At 45.8% G+C, this 21121-nt stretch overlaps 1 protein-coding gene across 4 annotated transcripts in view; it reads left to right on the forward strand.

The window, feature by feature from the left end:
• Positions 1-305: 305 nt before the first annotated feature.
• The window catches only part of LOC101881324 (cystathionine beta-synthase-like protein), a 29154-nt gene continuing 8338 nt past the window's right edge, over positions 306-21121 (forward strand). For 2 of the 4 annotated variants that reach the window (XM_031051432.2, XM_005151706.3), the window contains exons 1-13: positions 306-389; positions 9570-9689; positions 10827-11038; positions 11630-11736; positions 12447-12581; positions 14384-14463; positions 15742-15876; positions 16418-16487; positions 17726-17817; positions 18681-18806; positions 19464-19548; positions 19740-19845; positions 20670-20744. In XM_031051432.2, the coding sequence (XP_030907292.2) occupies positions 9651-9689; positions 10827-11038; positions 11630-11736; positions 12447-12581; positions 14384-14463; positions 15742-15876; positions 16418-16487; positions 17726-17817; positions 18681-18806; positions 19464-19548; positions 19740-19845; positions 20670-20744 (1262 nt within the window). In that variant the 5' untranslated portion in view covers positions 306-389; positions 9570-9650. The remainder of the gene's footprint in view (positions 390-9569; positions 9690-10826; positions 11039-11629; positions 11737-12446; positions 12582-14383; positions 14464-15741; positions 15877-16417; positions 16488-17725; positions 17818-18680; positions 18807-19463; positions 19549-19739; positions 19846-20669; positions 20745-21121) is intronic. The other 2 variants (XM_031051434.2, XM_031051433.2) reach the window with 2 other exon arrangements.

The raw sequence follows: 21121 nt of genomic DNA on the forward strand, positions 1-21121 counted from the left end.
GGCCTGGGCATGCCCCCTCCGGCCCGCACCCCATAGCGCCAGCAGCGACCTCAACGGGGTCACCACGAAGCCCGTTCGGGCAAACCCAGCCCTTTTGCCCCAGGTTTCCGCGCAGCCCTCCAGGCTGGGCACCGACCCGAACCCGCAACCCGACCAGGCCCTGCCCGGCCACCACACCTCTTCCAGGAGGCAGTGCCCCGTGGCCCCGCGCCCCTCCCCATTGGCTGTCTCTGGCTCGCCGACACCCCCGTGTCTGCCAATCGCAGTGTGCACTCCCGCTCTCTCCCCTCGGTGGGCGGGGCCGAGCCGGGCCAAGCGGGCTCTTCCTCCTCTTTCTCTTCCTCCTCCTCCTCTCGCCGCGCTGCTGCCGTCCTGCGGAGCGCCCGTGGGTGAGGTGGTGGCCCCATGTGGGGAGAGGGAGGTGGGTGGGTTCCTCTCTCCGCCGCCCTGGGCATCATCCTTGCGCTTGGGGTGGGCTGCGCCACGCTGCACCTCAGCGGCAGCGGCCTTTAAACGATCACTTTGAGGGGGGCTCTGCTTCAGGAATGCTTCCCTGGGGCGGCAGGGAAGGATGGGGGGATGCGGGCTTGCGGGGTGGATGCGGTCCTGCCGCGCGGTTTCTCTTTGTACTTGATGAAAGAGGTAGGGACGGGCAGCTCGGAGCCGTGCTGGGCAAGCGGAGCCCTGGAGCTAGCCCTGGTGCCGGCGTGCCTGCTGGGGGAAGCGCGAGGGCAGCGGCCCTGGGGATGTCCTGGGCAGGCCGGAGGGTGGCTGCGGAGTGCTCCAACCAGCAGGGAGCGGGGAGGAGGAAAGATCAGCTTTCGGCTTCGCAGACGGGCTTGCGAGGTGACGGCGTACGTTTTGTTTGTCTTCTCTGGGTTTGGCCGCAGCTCTTCTACTGGCACAGGTTGCGCAGGGAGGTGGTAGATGTGCCATCCCTGGAGACATGAAAGGGCAGGCTGGAGGTGGTTGTGGTCAACGTGTTCTAGTTAGAGATGTGCCTGCTCATTGCAGGGGGGTTGAACTAGTTGGCCTTTGAAGGTCCCTTCCAACTCAAGCCATTCAGTGATTCAGCTGTTCTTGGCCAGTCATCCATTGTTTATTTGAGCATCTCTCGGCAACGTTTTCTTGTCAAGTCTGGCTAAAGCAGTAGACCAAGAAGCCTGTTTTCTTAACGTTTTATTTCATATATTGTCCTTCCCCCCTTGGGAAGTGTCTGAACTTAACTAAAACCTGAGAAAGCAACTCCAGTAAAGGCATTAGTAATGCTGCTGACATACTGTTGAGCGAGCCACTACTTGAAAAGCAAGTGGTTCTTCTCTTGTTTCTGTTTGAGTAACTAGTCTTCTGCATATCTCCCTAATCCTGCAGCCTTTGACCATAGAGGTGTGGAGTGTTGGGCTCGAATCACAGAATAGTTAGGGTTGGAAAGGACCTTAAGATCATCTAGTTCCAATCCCCCTGCCATGTGCAGGGACACCTCACACTAAACCATGTCACCCAAGGCCCTGTCCAACCTGGCCTTGAACACCGCCACAGATGGAGCATTCACAACTTCCCTGGGCAACCCGTTCCAGTGCCTCACCACCCTCACAGTAAAGAACTTCCTCCTTATATCCAATCTAAACTTCCCTTGTTCAAGTTTTAACCCGTTACCCCTTGTCCTGTTACTACAGTCCCTAATGAAGAGTCCCTCCCAGGCATCCTTATAGGCCCCCTTCAGATACCAGCAAAGTTGCTTAGACTGTTTACGCTTTTGAGTCTGTTTGCTGATTTGAGGTATGAGAGCTCCACATTCTGCAAAACATGTGCTGCAGAAGGGAGGGAAATCTCAGAGTATGGGAATAGGCAAAATCTGGGATTTTATGTGAGGGAGGAAAGGTTTTGTTTGTTTTTTACTGGGAAACAGAGACCGGCCCAGAGCCTGGCATTTCTTGGCAGGAGAACAGCTGTAGTGAGATCACTACTGATGAAGTACGGTTTATAGTGCTAGGTTAGGTCCAGTACTTTTGGTGTTTGGACAGATATCCTTTTTGATATTAGTTGGTAGCTCTTTAGTTCTCTATCATGGCCTCTCTGCATGCGAGTTAATTGGGCTGCTTTCTGGGAGGTGGAGTAGTACTTCTCAAAGTTGTGGTTGGTAGCCAGGGTCATGGTGGACCAGCTTCCTGGAGCATACACACTGGCTCAGGTGTGTCACTCTGGTGCTGACAGCTGCCAGGATAGGCTGGTCTCTGGCTATTGGCAGGTCCCTGCTGTCTGCATGTGAGACCCACAGGAACTGGGCAGACAGCAGAGTATACCATGCTCTTGGTTGCACTGTGGATGGCTGCCAAAAGCTCTGCAGATGTAGCCAGAATGGGTGTCAGTTGGTACTTCCCATTAAACATGCCAGGCAGTGGTGACTAGTGGTTCTCTGCCAGCCTTTATGAGAGGTCCCCAGGCTAACAAAAGATCTTATGCCTTGCAGTGGGGCAATGTAATCCTGGGGAAGGGGAGCTATGCTTCCATCTGTTTCATAGTCCTGGTCAGAAACTGAGAGCAGAGCTCCAACTCACTCTTTTGTCATGATGGGCAACTTCTTCAGTCTCTGAGCCTCTCTTACCCTACCTGTAATGCTTCTCTCCCTCTACTTGGTGAGCTTGGCAAATCAGATGCACTGGTCAGACGATAGTGTTGGTCCATCTTTGTGCTGAATAAAGAGAGGGAATTGGAAGCAGGGAAAGAAATAAAGAGCTTCTGACTGCAGCAGGTAAAAATGCAGATAAGGTATTCTCTGGTCTTTAATGCTGTTTTGCTCCTTGAAGAAGTCAGTCTTCACTTAGAAGACTTACCAGGTGAGTTCAGACAGGCTTGAAATGAGCTCAGAAAATGGGGATGTCAGAAGACACCTGTGTTAGGGCTGCATGCACAACTTCCCTCAACAGCTCTGTAGAAGAAAATGGAAATAAGACTTTCAGTTCTTGAAGGATCTCTTCCTAGAGCCACAGTGTTAATTAATAACCTGGTTACTTTGGGTCATTTGATGCCTCCTGACACAGGAGCTGCATGCGACTGGGGAATTAGCAAGGGAATGAACACACACACTCTCACAAAAACCCAACCAGCAAACCAAACAAAAAAAAAAACAACCCAAATGTCTGCTGTCTCCTGAATCACTTAAAACTATGGTGTTCCTGAACAGCTTCCAAAGGCTGAATGGGTACTGCTTCATCTGGTAACCTGTAAAGATGCTAAAACTCTCTTAAGATTCTGTGATACTCAGAGTGAGCAGAATAACTGGTTTGTAGTGGTGTACTTGTTCACACAGTAAAGTACCTGCTTAACATCAAAGTTTTCCATTCTCAGGCCACAGTAATATGCAACATAATTTCCTTTCTTGCTGAGCTGTCAGCCCTTGGGGCATATCTCTGATTCATCTTTTACATGCGCCTTTTGGATAGCTTCATGTCTGCTTCAGACAAGACTCGAGTTAATTAGGTTCTTGCATGCGTGATACTCTTTAAATATTGTCGTGGTTTAAACCAAGTCCCCCTACTCCCGGAGAGTTAGGAAGGAAAATCCAAAGAATGTAGCCCCCACGGATTGAGATAAGAACGGTTTAATAGCTAAGGCATAACACAAAACCCCTACTGCCATTTACTACTACAAATACTAATGATACAGCAAACAGCAAGTGAAAAGAATACAACACCCCACCAGCCACCGACCCATAACTCACTCCACCCTGCCCGGCCGAGCACCATGTGCTCCCTCCTCCATTTTTCTCCAGAGCCCCCCTCCAGCCTTCTCTTTCCCAGTATGCATCCTGGGCATCACGTGCTATGGTATGGAATACCTCATTGCCTAGCCTGGGTCAGGTGTCCTGTCTCTCCTTCCTCCCGGACTCCCCTCCTCCACCTGGCTGGAAAAAACCTTGAACAAAAAAAACACCCTCAAAACATGCTCAAACCATGACATTATCCACCCCTTATTCCATACCATTCACGTCATGCCCAGATCCCACATTTTCAATACACCATCACTCTTAAGTCCACCCCTCGATCATGAGACATCTCTAAGTTGCATCTCTGGACTGATAGCCTGAAGTATCTGGGCCCACCAAAATCATTCACCATCCCCTTCAGCAGTTCTACAGCTTGCTGCTGGGGACTCCATACAGCTGCCTTCCACCTCCAATGCTTCCAAAGCACTGGAGGGGCCCAGTGGATCAGATACCCGGCTATACTGTCCCACATGCCCTGCCACTCATGACTGTCCAGACTTGGGGACAGTCTCCTGGTGTTCCTATGTACTTGTCTAAACTTAGACAAGACCCAGACCTGACTCTGCTTAACTTTTGGGATCAGACAAAATGGTTGTGGATGGAACACACTCTGTGTGTGTGCCACCATGCCGAAAACCATCACAATCAGCAGGCAGGTCCCAAGGGCACCCAAAAGCCATTCAAAACCATCAGAACTCTCAGACGATGCTGCTGCACTTGTCACTGGGGCTGATGTAGCTGCCCTGCTTGCCAGCTCTCCCACCACCAGCTTCTCTTCTCCCAAGTCTGGATCTTCCTCCTCTGCCTTGCTGGGAAATGCTGCGTGGTCTCCTGCCTCCTGCTGGGGCTCGGCGGGTGACTGCCGGGGAATTTTCTCAGCCGCTGCGGGGTTCGGAACGGCGGCAGGACTCGGTTCCTCCTCTGCCTTGCTGGGAAGTGCTGCGTAGTCTCCTGCATCCTGCTGGGGGTCGGCGGGCGACTTCCGGGGGACACTCTCGGCCGTCGGAGGGTCGGGAACGGCCGCAGGACTCATCCCCCCCACCGCCTGATCCCCCTGCTCAGCTACCGCCCTGCTCCGCTCCTCCCCCGCCTGCTCCCGCTGCTCTGCCACAGCCGTTTGGCTCCCCGTGCCGCTCTCCCTGGCAGCCTCAGCTGCCGGCAGCTCCCGGGGCCGCTCCTTCCTGGCTTCATGCAGCTCCACACAGACGACGACGAGGATAAAGACAAGGACGGCGAAGAGCAGCGGGACGGCCTGGTACAAGTCCAAGTCCACGGCCACGTCCATCCCCCCCTGCTGCCGGAGCCCCACCGTATTACAAGCCTCCGACACAAACACAAACACATCCAATCCATACACCAAGTACCCGGTAACATCCCGAAACAGCGAGATCCAGAGAAAAACCTCTAAGAGCCAATAAATCAGCATTGTGACAAGAGACCATAAATCTGCTCAGATCTGTTCTTATCTCAATCCCTCGTGCCCCACGTTGGGCGCCAAAAATGTCGTGGTTTAAACCAAGTCCCCCTACTCCCGGAGAGTTAGGAAGGAAAATCCAAAGAATGTAGCCCCCACGGATTGAGATAAGAACGGTTTAATAGCTAAGGCATAACACAAAACCCCTACTGCCATTTACTACTACAAATACTAATGATACAGCAAACAGCAAGTGAAAAGAATACAACACCCCACCAGCCACCGACCCATAACTCACTCCACCCTGCCCGGCCGAGCACCATGTGCTCCCTCCTCCATTTTTCTCCAGAGCCCCCCTCCAGCCTTCTCTTTCCCAGTATGCATCCTGGGCATCACGTGCTATGGTATGGAATACCTCATTGCCTAGCCTGGGTCAGGTGTCCTGTCTCTCCTTCCTCCCGGACTCCCCTCCTCCACCTGGCTGGAAAAAACCTTGAACAAAAAAAAACACCCTCAAAACATGCTCAAACCATGACAAATATCTACACTAGCGCTGACATATATCGTAAACAGCCTTAGAAACCATAGCTCCTATCATATCTGGTGTGAGTTCAACTCAGGCCATTTGAGGATTAATTTCACTCACTGGCCTTCAGTCATGCTCTGTAGCAGTTGAAAAATAGTTTAGGTCTTGGGTTTGCTGTGGAGATGGATCCAGAGATGTGAGCCTTGCCCATGAGGCTTTCTGGATGTCATATCTCTGTCTATGTCTCAATCCCCTTTGTGACTTAGGTTTAAATGAATCTGTGAATTCTCTCTGCAGAGCATGAGGCAGAAAAATCAGATTTAATGCCAGAAGTTAGTCAGGCTTTTCTAGTTAGACTCTGCCCACCCCCCCCAAGCTAGCTATGTTAATGTTTCTTTTTACAGCAAACTTAAATTCAGGCTGGCAGAATTTATTTCCTGAAAATGGGCAACCTTTCCTGCAGCTTATCTCCCTCAAACTCTTTGGAGAGGCACCCATTGCAGTTAGAAAAGCAGAATTGCCATTCTTCTGTCCTGTCTCCCCAGTTTGTATCTCCAGAAGAAAGACTGAGAGAAGGTCAGGCTAGCAAAGAAGTTGCTGTCAGCTTCTGTTTTAGTGATTTCTGATCACCCCCTTTCCTTTGTTCCCCAAAAGTCTTCCCAGTAGAAAGGTGCACCAGCTTCCTATGGCCTGATTTGGGCCTGTGGGTAGGATCATGGGGGGAATAATGAGCAGTGTCCCTCAGGGATCAGTGTTGGGACTGGTCTTGTTCAACATCTTTGTCACTGACATGGACAGTGGGATTGAATGTGCCCTCAAGCAAGTTTGCCAATGACACCAAGCTGTGTGTTTCAGTTGATACACTGGAGGGAAGGAATGCCATCCAGAGGGACCTTGACATGCTCTAAAGGTGGGACAATGCCAAACTCAAGAAGTTTAACCATGCCAAGTGCAAGGTCCTACACCTGGGTCAGAGCAATCCCAGGCACAGCTACAGGTTGGGCAGAGAACAGATTCAGAGCAGCCCTGCGGAGAAGGACTTGGGGGTGTTGCTGGATGAGAAAATGAACATGAACCGGCTTCAGTGTGTGCTCACAGCCCAGAAAGCCAACTGTATCCTGGGCTGCATCAAAAGGAGTGTGACCAGCAGGTCAAAGGAGGTGATCCTGCCCCTCTGCTCTTGTGAGACCTCACTTGGAGTATTGTGTGCAGTTCTGGTGTCCTCAACATAAGAAGGACATTGAACTGCAGGAACAAGTCCAGAGGAGGGCCACGAGGATGATCAGGGGACTGGAGCACCTCCCATATGAAGACAGGCTGAGAAAGTTGGGACTGTTCAGCCTGGAGAAGGGAAGGCTGCATGGAGACCTCATAGCAGCCTTCCAGTATCTGAAGGGGGCCTATAGAGATGCTGGGGATGGACTGTTCATTAGGGACTGTAGTGACAGGACAAGCAGTAATGGGTTAAAACTTAAACAGGGGAGGTTTAGATTGGATATACGGAAGAAAGGGTGGTGTAGGGTGTAAGGGTGGTGAGGCACTGGAATGGGTTGCCCAGGGAAGTTGTGAATGCTCCATCTGTGGCAGTGTTCAAGGCCAGGTTGGACAGAGCCTTGGGTGACATGGTTTAGTGTGAGGTGTCCCTGCCCATGGCAGGGGGATTGGAACTAGATGATCTTAAGGTCCTTTCCAACCCTAACTATTCTATTCTATGATTCTATGATTCTAATATGGCTGTCCTAGGCTGGCTACCTCTGCCTTCTAATTTGCTGAAGTTACATCTTTTAGGGTTGTAAGCACCAGCTGGATGTTCTGGGTGGTGTGTCAGGAATCTCATCAGTAGCAATGAAGGAGCTGGAAGATCTGAAGTCTTCCTGTTGGTCCTGAACATGACAGGTCACTCTTGGGCTCTTGACCTGTTTCTTAGGTATAAATGTAAGCCATTGCAGGTGCTTTTCAGTCTCTGTTGATGGCTGTAGTGAGAATTCCCCTTGCAGAACAATGAAGTCTGTCCTAGGATTTTGCCCTCCTTCAAAACCGTAAGATTCTAGGTTGACCATAGCTGGTCAACATAATCATAGCTGTGACTGACTATAGACTAGCATGATTAGAATTTTGCTTAATAAATGTGCATGTTTACCTGTTTACTTTATGCTGGATGGGTGTGGGGTTATTTAAATTAATGCTTAATAAAATTATTTAAAAGGATTTATTGAACAGAAGCTTGTGTTCCTTCCAATGAATGATGATGCTTAATGTTAGCATCTGGGGAAAGGATTTTTGTTGTCAATGCCTGTGGTAGGTTTTTTCCTGTCTCCTCACTTTTGTTCAGAATTCTAGCCCCATTGCTGAATCTTTTTATTGCCATTCTAAACATGAGAGAATCTCGCAGCTCAGTTGAAGGCAATAAACACAGATTTTCCTGTTTCTACTGTTCGTAGTTCAAGAGGTGGAGGGTGTTGTTAGTGGATTGTGGGGGTTTCGCCTTAAAATAGAGGAAGTGAGAGTGAGATGGTATTGTCTTGCCCAGTTCAGAGGGAATCTTTCACAAGGCAGCTTTTGGAAAGCCATATTCCAAGAGCAAGTATTTATGGAATGTTAGTTTTCTTGGACTGATGTCTCTCAGTCTAGTCCTGGTCAGTAGTCTAGGTCAGGATGTAGTCCATCTTGGCTTTTAGGCATGTATTAAACTAAATAAAGTAGAATTGTATCATTTTGGTGGCATGGAAGTCTTTGTATCTAGAAGGAGAATTATTTTAAGCCTTAGCTGGGAAAACTGGCACTTTCAAAGGCTTTTTGTTCCTAAAGGAGGACAATTTAAATGCCTTAGTAATTTTCTTCAAATCAGCATGGAAGAAAGGAATTGGTGTGCATAAGGTAGTAGTGGTTACTGGTGCATATTAATTTGCAGGGTCAAATGCTGAAGTTCACTGATCCTGTGATTCAGATTCTATTTTATTTTTTAAGTGTATCACCAGATCATCAACTCTGTCTGATCTAAGCTGTGCCTGGTTTGTGTGCACTTGTCAGAAGAAGGAGGGACTGTTTCCAGGCCTAGTGCAATTCAGCAATGGAAAGAGCTGAGTCTTGCTGTAAAAGGGTGATGAGAAAAACAAACATTGGGGAAAAAATGCTACACTTCCCAAGTCTTCAGCCAGGTCTTTGTCTTCAATGGAAAGGAAGCAGGCAGGCTGTATGAACTGGCTGGGGTAGGAGAAATGAAATCACTGCTTGCATTTTATATTTGCTAATTTCTGAAACAAGAAGCCTGATAGAAGATTTCCTTGCTTTCTTTTGGTTGGAGTGTTTGCTGTTTGTGTTATATCCAACATCACTATGTTTGTGTGTGCCACAATAACTCAGTTTGGATAGGAACTTGTAAGATTTTGGTCTTCTCAAGGGTAGAGAGGCCTCTGAAACTGTTTCTGTATAAAGGAGTTTCTTAAGATGTGTACAGGGTCTTTTCATGATAGCACCACAAAGCCCTTTCACCCGTGATGTCTCTTAGAAGTACATATCATGTGAACCGGAGTATTTGCTATTGCTTTATGTAGCTTTCAAGCTTATGGAATTGCAGTCAGTCCAATAGAAATTTTGTTTTTGCTTACTTCCCTGGATCTGAACTATAGAGGGCAAGGCAGAGGGAAGATAAGGTAATGTGGGAAGAACAATCAGGAGACCCATTGCTCTTGTGCAATACCTCTGCTGCATGATCGTTTTTTAATCCTATTTATACAGGTCACTTTTACTTTGTTTTCAGCTGCTTTTTTTCCCTAAGAAAGCAAAGGGTGTGTTTTGCCCCTAGGAGAGACTCTTTCCTGATTGGTTTTGTTCTGTTTTTACTGTTTTTTTTCTGTTTGAAGAGGGTTCCAGTCTCGTGACCCACAGTACTCAGTCTTCTGAAGAAAGTCCAGTCTACTGTGCTGTCACCTTCACCAAAGGACATGGAGAAGTTGTTTGAAAGGCCCTTTATTCTGTCTAAGGTACTCAGTGGTTTCTGGGGAATATTCGAATTTGGAAAAGTGAAATCCCCAGAGGAATTTCAATGGTTGCTTGTCTAGTGTGGGTTTTGTGTTTGTTTTTTGCCTTTTTTTGTTTGTTTTTTTGTTCATTTTTTATTTGGGTTTTTGTTTGTTTGTTTGTTTTGGGGTTTTTTTGTTTGTTTGGTTGGTTGTTTTTTTTTTTTCTGGAGGTAGGTGCTATTGAAACCAGAGGCCTTTCTGGAAAAGTTCTTCATGACCACAAGGGGCAATGCAGGATCTTCTGGCACCATTTTCTAATTAGTCATCAAGTAGCCTTCCTGTGTTCCTTTCTGCTTGGAGTGGGGAGGTTTTATTTCAGAGAGCTGCTTTTCAGTGTGGGAGGGGTGTCTCCCATGAGTCTGGTCCTGTTTTCTTGATATTTGTGGAGCGTGGTTACAGTAAGCATATGCTTCAGTGTGTTTAATAAGTTATCTTCATGTAGGGTACTGTATAGAGCTTTTGCACTCAGTGTTGCAGGGTAAGATTCTTGTTTTGGTGATAAGGTTTTAGCAAAGCAAAACCATTCTGAAATGTTTTCCCATCTTCACAGTTTGATGGAAACATCAACTGACTGTGTAAATACCCATCGGTTGTGACCTTTTTCATATAAAGGAAAACCAAGACTGGGACAATTGATTCCTGTAACTGAGACATACTGTGCTTTCTCCCCTACTGCCTGGGTCTTGGGTACAAGTGGCAGGATCTCTTGTATTCTTGGGTGTTAGCAGTAGTTAGTTAGGGTGGGGCAGTACTTGTTCTTGGGTGTTAAAAACTACTTGTGCCTATTTTAGCTTATAGGCAATACTGTTCTCCTGAAAACTGCCACCAGGGTAGTTGCTGTTCAGGCTTCCCTCAGAAATACTGCATGCTGAAACACTAGCCTGGTGGTAGATATGGTTATGAAGGGACAGAGACAAGAATAAGGACTCCTTATTAGTAACATGATTAAAAATCATTTTAGGGGGGCCAGTGATGAGAATGGGGTTTCTCCTGTGGTGAAAAACTTCAATAACCTCAAAGGATGCTCTGACCTTGTTACAGCAAGGCATATGAATTACTCTCTCCCTCTTTAATTTAATTTTTTCCCCTGTCCCCAAGGATGAAATGCCTATGGTTCCTTCCCAGGAGAAGCCAGATACAAATTCATGCCCTCATGCACCTGGCAAAAACTGTGTCTCTGGTGAGAGGACCAATGGGAACTGCAAAGCTAATGAGAAGGAAAGGGAGTGGATCCGCCCTGATACACCTAGCAGATGTACATGGAAGCTGGGGAAACCCCTCTCTGCCTCACCCCATCGTCATACTACTCTGTAAGTATTACATATAGTTGCTAATTTTCAGTGCATCACTAATCCAGGACCCCTCAGAGCTATGTGGATTTAACAAAAGATGTCTGATTTAAATTGATGCTGTTTAGCCTGTATGCTGGTGCTTCTGATTTCCATGTATAAGCAAAGCTAAGAATTCAGATTAAGCATACAAGGGGCCTTGCACCAAAAATGTAAACCTACATGGACTAAACTGCCTTATTTTAAGTAACCTGGCAAGCAGTTCCCTGACTTGATGAAAGATTGCACTGTTAATGCCTTTTGCTTATAAAATAGCTGCCTCTGAGCAGTGTTAAGCTACTTCATGCCGGGAGGAAGTACAGAGCACTTAATTCTTGCCCTCAGCACTTGGCTTGATGTCTGGTTAATCCTTGTTTTGGATCAAGGACTGAATGTTTTGTGAATTTGTGTCCAGTGGACATTATTTTAAACTAAAATATCTATAAAAATTAACCCTCATGAAAAGGAGGGAGAAGGATGATTGAAAAAGCATTAGAAATACTGTGTTACTTTTGTGTCACCTGCCTGTGGCTCCTTTTGTGAATAAACTGACTTTGTTTGTATGTGTACCAGGCCAGAGCCTCTGAAAATCCTGCCAAGCATCCTGGATAAAGTTGGCAATACACCTTTGGTGCAAATCAACAAGATTGGGAAGCAGTATGGGCTCAAGTGTCAACTCTGTGAGTACTGCTGCAGGCTGAAAATCAAATGTATGAAGTTTATGACTGCTTCTCATATTCAGAGTATTCATCACTGTGTGCAAAATACAGATCTGCAGTTATCACTGAAGATCACAGAAAACAATGTAATGAAACTATCAGTGAATAGTTTGCAGTTTTGTTTGTTTAAACCCCAACTATGCTGGAGATATCTGGAGGCTCTGATCAGAATCCTGAAAGGTGGTGGTTAGCACCACTGAAAGCATTAATGCTAGGAGTACTGAAATGAAAGTGTGGGCTGAACAAGAAGAAACTTCCAGTTTGATCAGAAACTCTTTAGCTGAAGAATTTACAGGGCAAGAGGTAAGGTGTGTTGGTGGAATTCTCTTCCCCCATGTTATTGCACTAGAAGAGCCAAGGGGCTTTTTATCTTAATGACTGGACTGTAATAAAGAGTGAAGATTAAAGGAGAGGTCATATTTTGAGGAGATTGACAGAATATGAGTGTCTTGGCTTCTGTGGCCAGCATCAAATACCAAACTTGCCATGTTGTTGTGACCCATAACAGTGGAGATGCTGTGAACTGAATCCCCATCTCTGGTGGTGCAAAGCAGGGAGGTGAATTGGACAGACAGGTTAACATTGTTGTTCTTGCAGATATTTGAGGCATAAACAGTCTGTTTAGCAAATTACTACTGTTTAAGAATTCTGCTTGGTTTCTTTGTTTCCAGTGGCAAAATGTGAGTTCTTCAATGCTGGGGGCAGTGTGAAGGACCGTGTCAGCCTGAGGATGGTAGAGGATGCTGAGAAGGCTGGGATCTTGAAGCCTGGGGACACAATCATAGAGCCAACATCTGGAAACACAGGTAGGGAATGGAGAGATCTTAGCAAAGTGTGGGGGAAAGTGTGGGGGGAAATGGTGTGGTGGTTTTCCTGAAAAAGGCAAGACTTGAGATTTTAGTATGGAGGCTATCTGTGCAGGGGAGAAAGAGGATCTCTTCCTGCTTGCTTGGTGTAGAGAGCAGTGCCTCTTCCATCTCACAGAAGGAATAGTTCTGCAATGTCCTATGCTGACCAGACTATGCAGGTGGGAAGGAGGCCTGCTCAATTTGCAGGACTCTTTGCTTTAAAATAAAAGAAGTGTTAGCCCAGATTCACCAGGATATTTAGGCCCTATTCAGAAATCAAAGTCTGACTGAAATTATTGGGGAAAAAAGCACCAAAAGGCTGGTGTGAATCTGGATCTTCCCCTTCTGAGGTCATACTATGATATTCTGCTTTCTGGTCTATAGGTTTTAGATGATTCTCCTTGCCACAGAACCCAAAAGATAGAAAGAAGGCAGAACTGAAGGACATACAAAACAATTACTTCAGAAAGCTGTCTTTTCATGTAAAAGAAAAGACCAGGGCAGACAGTAACCTGAGAGAACTGGCTTTTGCTCTAGACAACTGCTCAGAGCTACTATGTTAAATGTGGGAGCTAATGTATTATATTTTTGTCCTCTCTGCATCCCACTTCTCCCTCAGCCAAAGTCCTGTTTTGGTGCATTTGCAGGTGAGTAGCAGAACCTACAAAGTGGTAGAGTTCAGGTCTCAAAATACTTTCTTCATCACAGACCATAATGGAAAGAGGGAAAGTGCTGGATGGCTTCTCTTCAGTCTTCAGCCTTAGTGAGGCCTTTGCTGTCTTTTTTTTTTTTTTTTTGCATCCTTATTTATCTGTAATATGCTGGGAAAAGTTTCTTTGGGCTCACCCCCCTAGTATTTAGCCACTACTTGATTTACTTGAGGTGTAAGTTATTCTTCTCTTACAGGAACAGTTAAAGACTACCTTTTTTTTTTCCCCACCCCTAATCAATCAACCCAATCTAGAAACAGAACCAGCTTTGGACAAGCAAGTCTCTGCATGGGGTGAAGTGTTTGTGAGGCATTGTCATGGGCATGTGTTGGTATTGTGCCTGGTACCTGTATCAACTAACTTGATCTGTTTAGCTTATCCAGCAGAAAGGTTATCTGATGACAGGTGTAAGCTTCTCTTCTATAGGGGAGGCAGTTCTGAGCTTAGCTCTTCATATAGGCAGATGATGACAAGCTAGAAGGCAGAAATCAGGCTGGAGGTGCAGATTTTTAAAGTAGAAATGAGGTATCTGTCCCTAACTGTCAAGGTACTTCACTGTGGTAGCAAGCTGAGACAGTGCATTAGAGCCTCAGTCACAGCAGCATCTAAATCACATCTTTTCTGAAAGGATTTAGTTTCAGCCCATTGCAGACTAGGGATTTAATGCAGAAGTGGGTCTCTAATGCTCTTCTGACAGTATCAAAATGATTGCTCTAGTCTTCTTTAGCTTGAAGCTCATTCCTTTGCCAGATGAAGTGGCTGAGACAGGAGAAAGGTGATACGCATGTGGTAAAGCTAGCAGTGTGTACAAGTCAACTTTTCCCATCCTTGGCTAACCTTTATGTGGGCTGTGATCCTCAAAGAACTAGGAGCATCTGTAAATCCAGTTCTCCTCAGTAGCCAGAAATGTTCCTTTTGCCACACTTCTAGAGACACTGTACTCAAGCCTCTGGTGAAAATCTGATTAAAGCCAGGGCATGCCAAAGCTAGCATTGTGGATTTTGCTCATTGTTGCTCCTCACTGAATACTCTACATGTCTTTGCTTGCAGGAATTGGGCTGGCCTTGGCTGCAGCAGTGAAGGGTTACCGCTGTATCATTGTGATGCCAGAGAAAATGAGCATGGAGAAGGTCACATCTGTTTTTATTTTCAATAATTTACACATGAGCAGGTTTGCACTTGCAGAGCTCCTGGTGCATATGAGTGCTGTGCCTTTAGCAATCAAGGTTTAGGCATTTGGTCTCTCAACTCTGCTGAGGGGCTGTTGCCAGAGCCCAAAGAAATCCATGGAGAGAAAATGTCTTTAAGACCCATCCCTACAGCACTGTCACTTTGAGAACTGACATAGCTGTTTTAAATACAAATGTCAAGGGATCTTGAGATTTACCTAGCCCATTGAAGTGACTACATCTCCCTGTATTAGCTCTCTGTCACTGAGCAAAGGAGGATGAAGGAAAGCCATGCTAAAGCTTGGAATGTTCTGTTCTGCACTGGGCTGAGCCTGTTGAGATCCTTAGGTTACACTGAGTGGTGCTGGCAAGCATCTGAGTTGTGTCACCACAACAACAAAGGGGAAGGAAAAGGTTCCTGAGTAATGCTGACTTATCTTCACTGTGGAAAACACAAAACATCTAGCTCTAGACCAAGCCCTGTCCTATGGTGCTACACCTGCAGCCAAAAGAAGACAATAGAGAAGAGATCCCATGTGACTCACAGCTGAGGCAGCAAATTGTCAGTAAAACCATGTATCTCCATTCAAACGCTTCCAGTGTTCCAACTGAAAGGCAATGTCACAAATAAGAGCAATATCCTCTGAAAGCTTATACCTATTGTTTGCTCTTATGTGCTGCGGAGGGAGAGGTACTACACGGCCATTGGTGGTACGCAGCACCAGAGGCCTCTCTCCTTTCTGAAGACAGGCTTTGCCTTATCTCAGTGTCATCAGCTTGCCCTTGCGAGTGGTTGCAGTTGAGTGGTGCATAGGGTCTTGGAGAATTTTGTTTGCTGCCTGTGTCCAAAGGATGAGGTATATATGCATAATTTGCACTTAAAATACTGGGCTAACAGCACTGTTGGAGTGTGGAACGTACATGACCAGCATGAGAGGAGATGGTGTTTTGCCTCAGTAAGTCTTCTTAATATGTAATAATAGTCCCTACAGGCCTGAAGGCCTAGGATAGAGGCAGGAATTTGACATCTATCTTCCCAGTAAAGCTTTTTTAAGATCAAGTGACATTAAGGATTTGTATCCATGGCTCAGTAATGTGAGGCTGGGATTTAGGAGAACTCCTAAGGAGGCTATTGCAGGCCAGGCGAAAGAGAAGACGTTTTCTTTCCCCTATATCCTAGTGAAGTGTCTGTGCTGGGAGAGTGTTTTCTGGGGTTGTGACCAGCTTTGTTTGCTACAGGTGGATGTCTTGAGAGCTTTGGGTGCTGAGATTGTGAGGACCCCAACTACTGCTAGATTTGATTCTCCTGAATCTCATGTGGGTGTAGCATGGAGACTGAAAAACGAAATCCCCAATGCACACATACTAGACCAGGTAAGAGCCGAGGTGTCGTGCATGACATGGGAAGAGGTATTCCATCCTTGTTCCTTAGTGCCCTTGGCTGACTTTTCAAGACCCAAAGAGTGTATCTGGAGGAAAAGATGTCTGAGGTCTGAAGCTGAGCAATCACCGTGCTGTGGGGTAGCAAGTTTTTATAGTCATTAGAGGGCAGCAACGAGCCCATGTTTGCAGAAACTGCAAAATGGGTTTTGCTGCTGAGTAGGCACGTCTTTGCAGAAGAATGGGCACAATGGTCATGACGTTCCTAAAAGAAACTGTCCCACAGACAGGACTTATCATGGCATAAGCGGGTGCTGGCACCTTAGAACTACTCTTAAATTAGGTCACTTAGGAAGGTTGTATCTCCCCTCAGGCACTCTGCCTACATCCAGATAATAGATAAGGAAGCAGTCTGGAAAGGGTATATGCAGCTGTTGTGGGGCTTTGGGAATTTTAGCCATGTTTTTGAAATGCCTCACAATGTGAATTTTGTCTTTCTGGTCTACTTAATTAGCTGTTTTGTCTTTCAATATAGTACCGTAATGCCAGCAACCCCTTGGCACACTATGATACCACAGCTGAAGAGATCCTGCAGCAATGTGAAGGTATGTTTGCTTTTCAGTGGGTCCCTAGTAGTCTCTTATTGTTAGGTTCTTGGAGAATGAGTGCTGAGGTGGATGAGAAATGCACGGATTTTGACATAGCAAATCCCATACATGTGCTGGGTATCATTAGAGAATTGCCTTATTTGGGTAGTTGTAGTAATGACTTTTTTCCCCATTAAAGAAGGATGCTTTAATTTTTAGACTCTTTTGCTTGTGATCAGGTGGAGAAAACAGTGTTGCTTAAGTTATCCTATAAAAAAAAAAGCCCCAGATAGACTGGCATGAATGAGTAGGGTCATTTTTCTCAGCTCAGAAATACAAACATAGGTACAGCCTCAGACCAAATACTCAAGCACTCTGGAAGCTTCTTCACATAAGAGTCCTCAGGAGTAGAAACTGCTCCGTGTTGCAGATGTCACCAGTAAGAAAAACGTTTTTAGTCTGCACGGATCACTTCAATGTTATCTCTAGGCAGCTGAGTTGGAGTACCAGAAATGGTTGAAGTGTGGCAGCAGGGAGCTTTAGCTGGGCTAACACCCAGCTGAAGAATTAGCTTGCGAGCTGTTGGAGGCGTTCAGTGTGACGAATAGGCTGCAGCCTACCATGTAGGCATTTGACATAGGCAATAGAATGAAGTAATATAAGAGGCTAGTGATCTGCCTTATAAAATAGTGTTCATGACAGTATTTATCACGTGAAAGGGTAGTTGTGTTAACAGTTCCCTAAAATGGTGCTTATCCCATGCACTTGGCACTCATTCAGTAAATTAATATAATGGGCTGTCCATTTTAAGTTAGAAAATTAATTATCTGTGTAAGAAAATATGGTAACAGTAAAACTACAGGTATCTGCTCTATGAGCCACCTCCATCTGTGTCCAGAGTACCACAAATTGGTGCCTTGCCAGCCCACTGAATGGACATTCCAAAACTACTGCTGAAGTAAATAAGGATTGAGAAAGGTGGTCTCAAGATAGGCGTCGTAACAGCTCTTGGGAAACAAAGAGCCTCCTCTGACACTTCTTGCATTTTGTTAAAGAAAGTCCATACTTGGAGTAAGTGGGTTGTTAATCCCTCATTCTTCCTTGGAAGTGTTCAAGGTTGGATGGGGCTTTGAGCAACTTGGCCCATGGCAGGGGGATTGGAACTAGATGGTCTTTAAGATACTTTTCAGCCCAAGCTGTTCTATGGTTCTGTGATTCTGGGGGAGATTTTACAACTGCTTTCTATCCTTAAACAGGAAAAATAGACATGCTGGTGGCTACGGCTGGCACAGGAGGCACTATTACTGGCATCTCCAGAAAGCTAAAGGAGAAGTGTCCAGGTTGCAAAGTAAGTGGCAAACCTATTTTTCTGTAGTGGGGTGAACTCCAAACTGCTCCACTTGGCCCATGCCATTCCTTGCAAGCCTGCCCTGGGTCTCTATGGGAAGCTCATGGATGTTCTCAGTTAAAAGGTAGTTCTAAGCAGCAAAGAAAAGTTTTCAGGCTGTCTGAAATAGTGACAGATTGGTCTTGCTGGTGACCAGAGTTCAGATTTGTCTCAGCAGATGAAAACTTGCCCTCAGATCCCTTTATTGGGTGTCTGAGAAACTTCCTTCACTGGTGTGTATTGCAGTTTTGTGTCCCCTTTCAGACTGTGCCTTCACTAATTGTCTGGAGCTGCCCAGGTCCTACCCAGTGTAATTTTCTCTGCACACACCAATCTATGTGTCTACCTGTGTGCTGTGTTAGATTTCCTCACAGAAGTTGGTATTGTGTTTCAATTGTGAATATTTGCTTACAGAGGGGGAGTGGTAAACAAAATAATACTTACCTGCTTACACTTGTCACAAATATATTGGCTGCAGTGGTGCCTGATGTGAAGAAGGATAGTCTTGTTTCACAGAAACCCTGTCTTCTGTTCAAACCAAGCAGAGCCCACATAAAACAGGATGGTGCCCTTCACTTAGTGTCTGCAGCATGAGGAGACAGGATAGGTTGCCAAGGGGCCAGAAGCAGCAAAGCATTTTGCTTACAGGGGAGGTGAATGTTGCCAGGAAGAAATGAATAGGAGACTAGCTTGCTGTTAGTTTGGCTGTGTGTGTGTAGCCAATGTGACACAAACAGCTGTAAAGATGCCAGTGCTCGTGAGTAAATAGCTGTGCTCTCAAAAGCAGTGTATCATAGTAGCCAAAGTGAAAACTGCTTCTTCAGATTATAGGTGTTGATCCTGAAGGCTCCATCCTTGCTACACCAGAAGAACTGAACAAGACTGACAAGACAGTGTATGAAGTGGAAGGAATTGGATACGATTTTGTCCCCACAGTGTTGGATAGATCTGTAAGTCATGCTTCTTGGTTTACTGACTTTTGTCCTCTATTGGAATGCAGAAGTGAGGTGAAAGGTGGAATTAAAACTTGGGGAAATATTTCTTTGAGCTGAAAGGTGAGGGCTAGCAGACAGAGCTATTCCTGCTCTTTCCATCAACAAAAGGAGTCTTTGGAAAGTTTCTGCAATGGCCACATTAGTTTATAAATGTTGCGAGCAGATAACATTTTCCTAGAACACAGAACCTTTATTTCTTTTCTTCAAACCCAGCCCAGTCAATCAATTAAAATAAACCCAAAACCCCAAGCTAGAGCCAACCAACAGAACACCCCAGCCCCTCCTGGCCAAAAGTGGTATGACTGTTGTGAGCAGTGCTTGTCTTCCTGGGAAACCCTCCAAGATGAGAGGAAACTGATGCTCCTTGTGTCTGTCTCGCCACAGCCTGTTCTCACAGTGAGGTTTCAATAAGGAGTCTGTTGTGTTAATTTAATCGCCTTATCTTGGAGAAAAAAAGCCACTTGGCATTTGGAGGATGGAAACCCAGGCACATGGCTCAGTTGGGCAGCTGTTGCCTCAAAGAACATGAGTTGAATTCACACTAGTTGTGTAGCTCCCCAAGTCTTCCTCATTTAAATATGCCCTTGTTTCTCTCTTCTTTCTCTTTCCCAGACAGTGGACCAGTGGTACAAGAGCAATGATGAGGAGTCATTTACTTTCGCACGCATGCTGATCCGAGAGGAAGGACTGCTGTGTGGTAAGAGCAGATGCGAATCCTTTGAGTTTCTCTGAATAGTGTGGGAGGCTGAAGCCTTGTGCAGGTCAGGGAGACCTCCTGCCACTTCAGAAGCTGTCTTCTTCACCCTGGGCTCCTCTGTGATCTCTCTTCTCATGCTTTCTCGTTTCACTTATAGTTTACAGTTTTGTTTCTGATCTGCATTTTGACAGGTGGCAGCTCAGGCAGTGCCATGTCTGTAGCTGTGAAGGCAGCCAAAGAGCTGAAGGAAGGTCAGAAATGTGTTGTAATCCTTCCTGACTCTATCAGGAACTATATGTAAGAACCTGCTTGCTTTCTCTCTGGTAAAAGGGTGAGACAGTCCTTCAGACCTCCTTATAGCAGTAGCTAGTTGATTATGTATTTTTTAGAGTACCCAGTTACCCAAGCAAGGAATGTGTGTGGGACACAATTTCTGAGGTATCTAGAAAGGATCTGACATGAAGTAGAAATGAGCTTAGGCCTCTGAAAGCTGAGCCTTTCTTTGTGTCTGACTTCAGTATACAACCACCACTGGATAGGATCTATCACAGGAAAAAGATTGCTTTCACTGTTTACCATGGGTATTATCCCATTAGTGGAAGGGTCCCTGTAAGGTTGCCTGCTCTCTCTGCCTGTGCCCACTGCAGAACACAGCACTGTAGCAGCAGCCAGTGTTGGAGTGAGTTTACAGGTGGAAGTGTGAGGACTTTGAGTTGTGCCAAGAAGTTTCTCTCCTACCACACTGAAACATATCCCAAAACATGGTGGTTTTAGTTGTGTTTCCTGACTTTGCATCCAACACAGCACTAGACAACTAGAAACTAAGATAGACCTTGCCTGAGTACAGGGTGGCACTTCACGGTTCCAGGCTATGTGTCTATCATATTGCAAGAGACTCATGTACTTGAAACTGTTTCCTATGGGTTTCCTTTTTCTTCTCAGTGTCCCTGGCTGGGTGGGTCAGTGTCCCATAAGGCTGGATGGCAAATGGCAATATGTTTTCCATTACACTCTAGTTGTTAGCGGTAGTGAGCTGAAAACAGTTGCCTCTGTTATAATATTAAGTTTGCTGTCAGATGTTCAGCCTGCTAATGAGCTTTTCACTTCCTGATACTTTGAAGGTCCAAGTTCTTGAGTGACAAATGGATGATTCAGAAAGGGTTCATGAGAGAAGAGAACCTTGGTAAAAAACCTTGGTAAGCATATCAGATCCATTTGGATTTTCATGAGTCTCTTCAGTTGACTTCATGGCAGTTGCTAATTTAAAGCTATTTCAATTTACACTACCTTTGATTTAGCTAATATTTCATGCTATGGTGTTGATGCATAATTGCAGCTATTAATCAGGTATTCTTAAATTATTTGATAACATTCTTTGAGTTGCATGGCAGCAAAAGAAAACTTGGTACTTGATGATTTTTTTTCATGAAAAGGGTTGTATCTGAAAGAAAAAAGTAGTTCACAGAGAGCCCTTCTGAGATCAGTGCTCTTGAGTGCAAAATGCTGTGAGTCTACGTAAGTGGAAGAAGATCTTCCCTAAATTGGTACCTATAATGACTGTAAATATGTCTGG

Source organism: Melopsittacus undulatus, chromosome 2 (genome assembly GCF_012275295.1).
Source record: "Melopsittacus undulatus isolate bMelUnd1 chromosome 2, bMelUnd1.mat.Z, whole genome shotgun sequence".
NCBI lineage: Eukaryota > Metazoa > Chordata > Aves > Psittaciformes > Psittaculidae > Melopsittacus > Melopsittacus undulatus.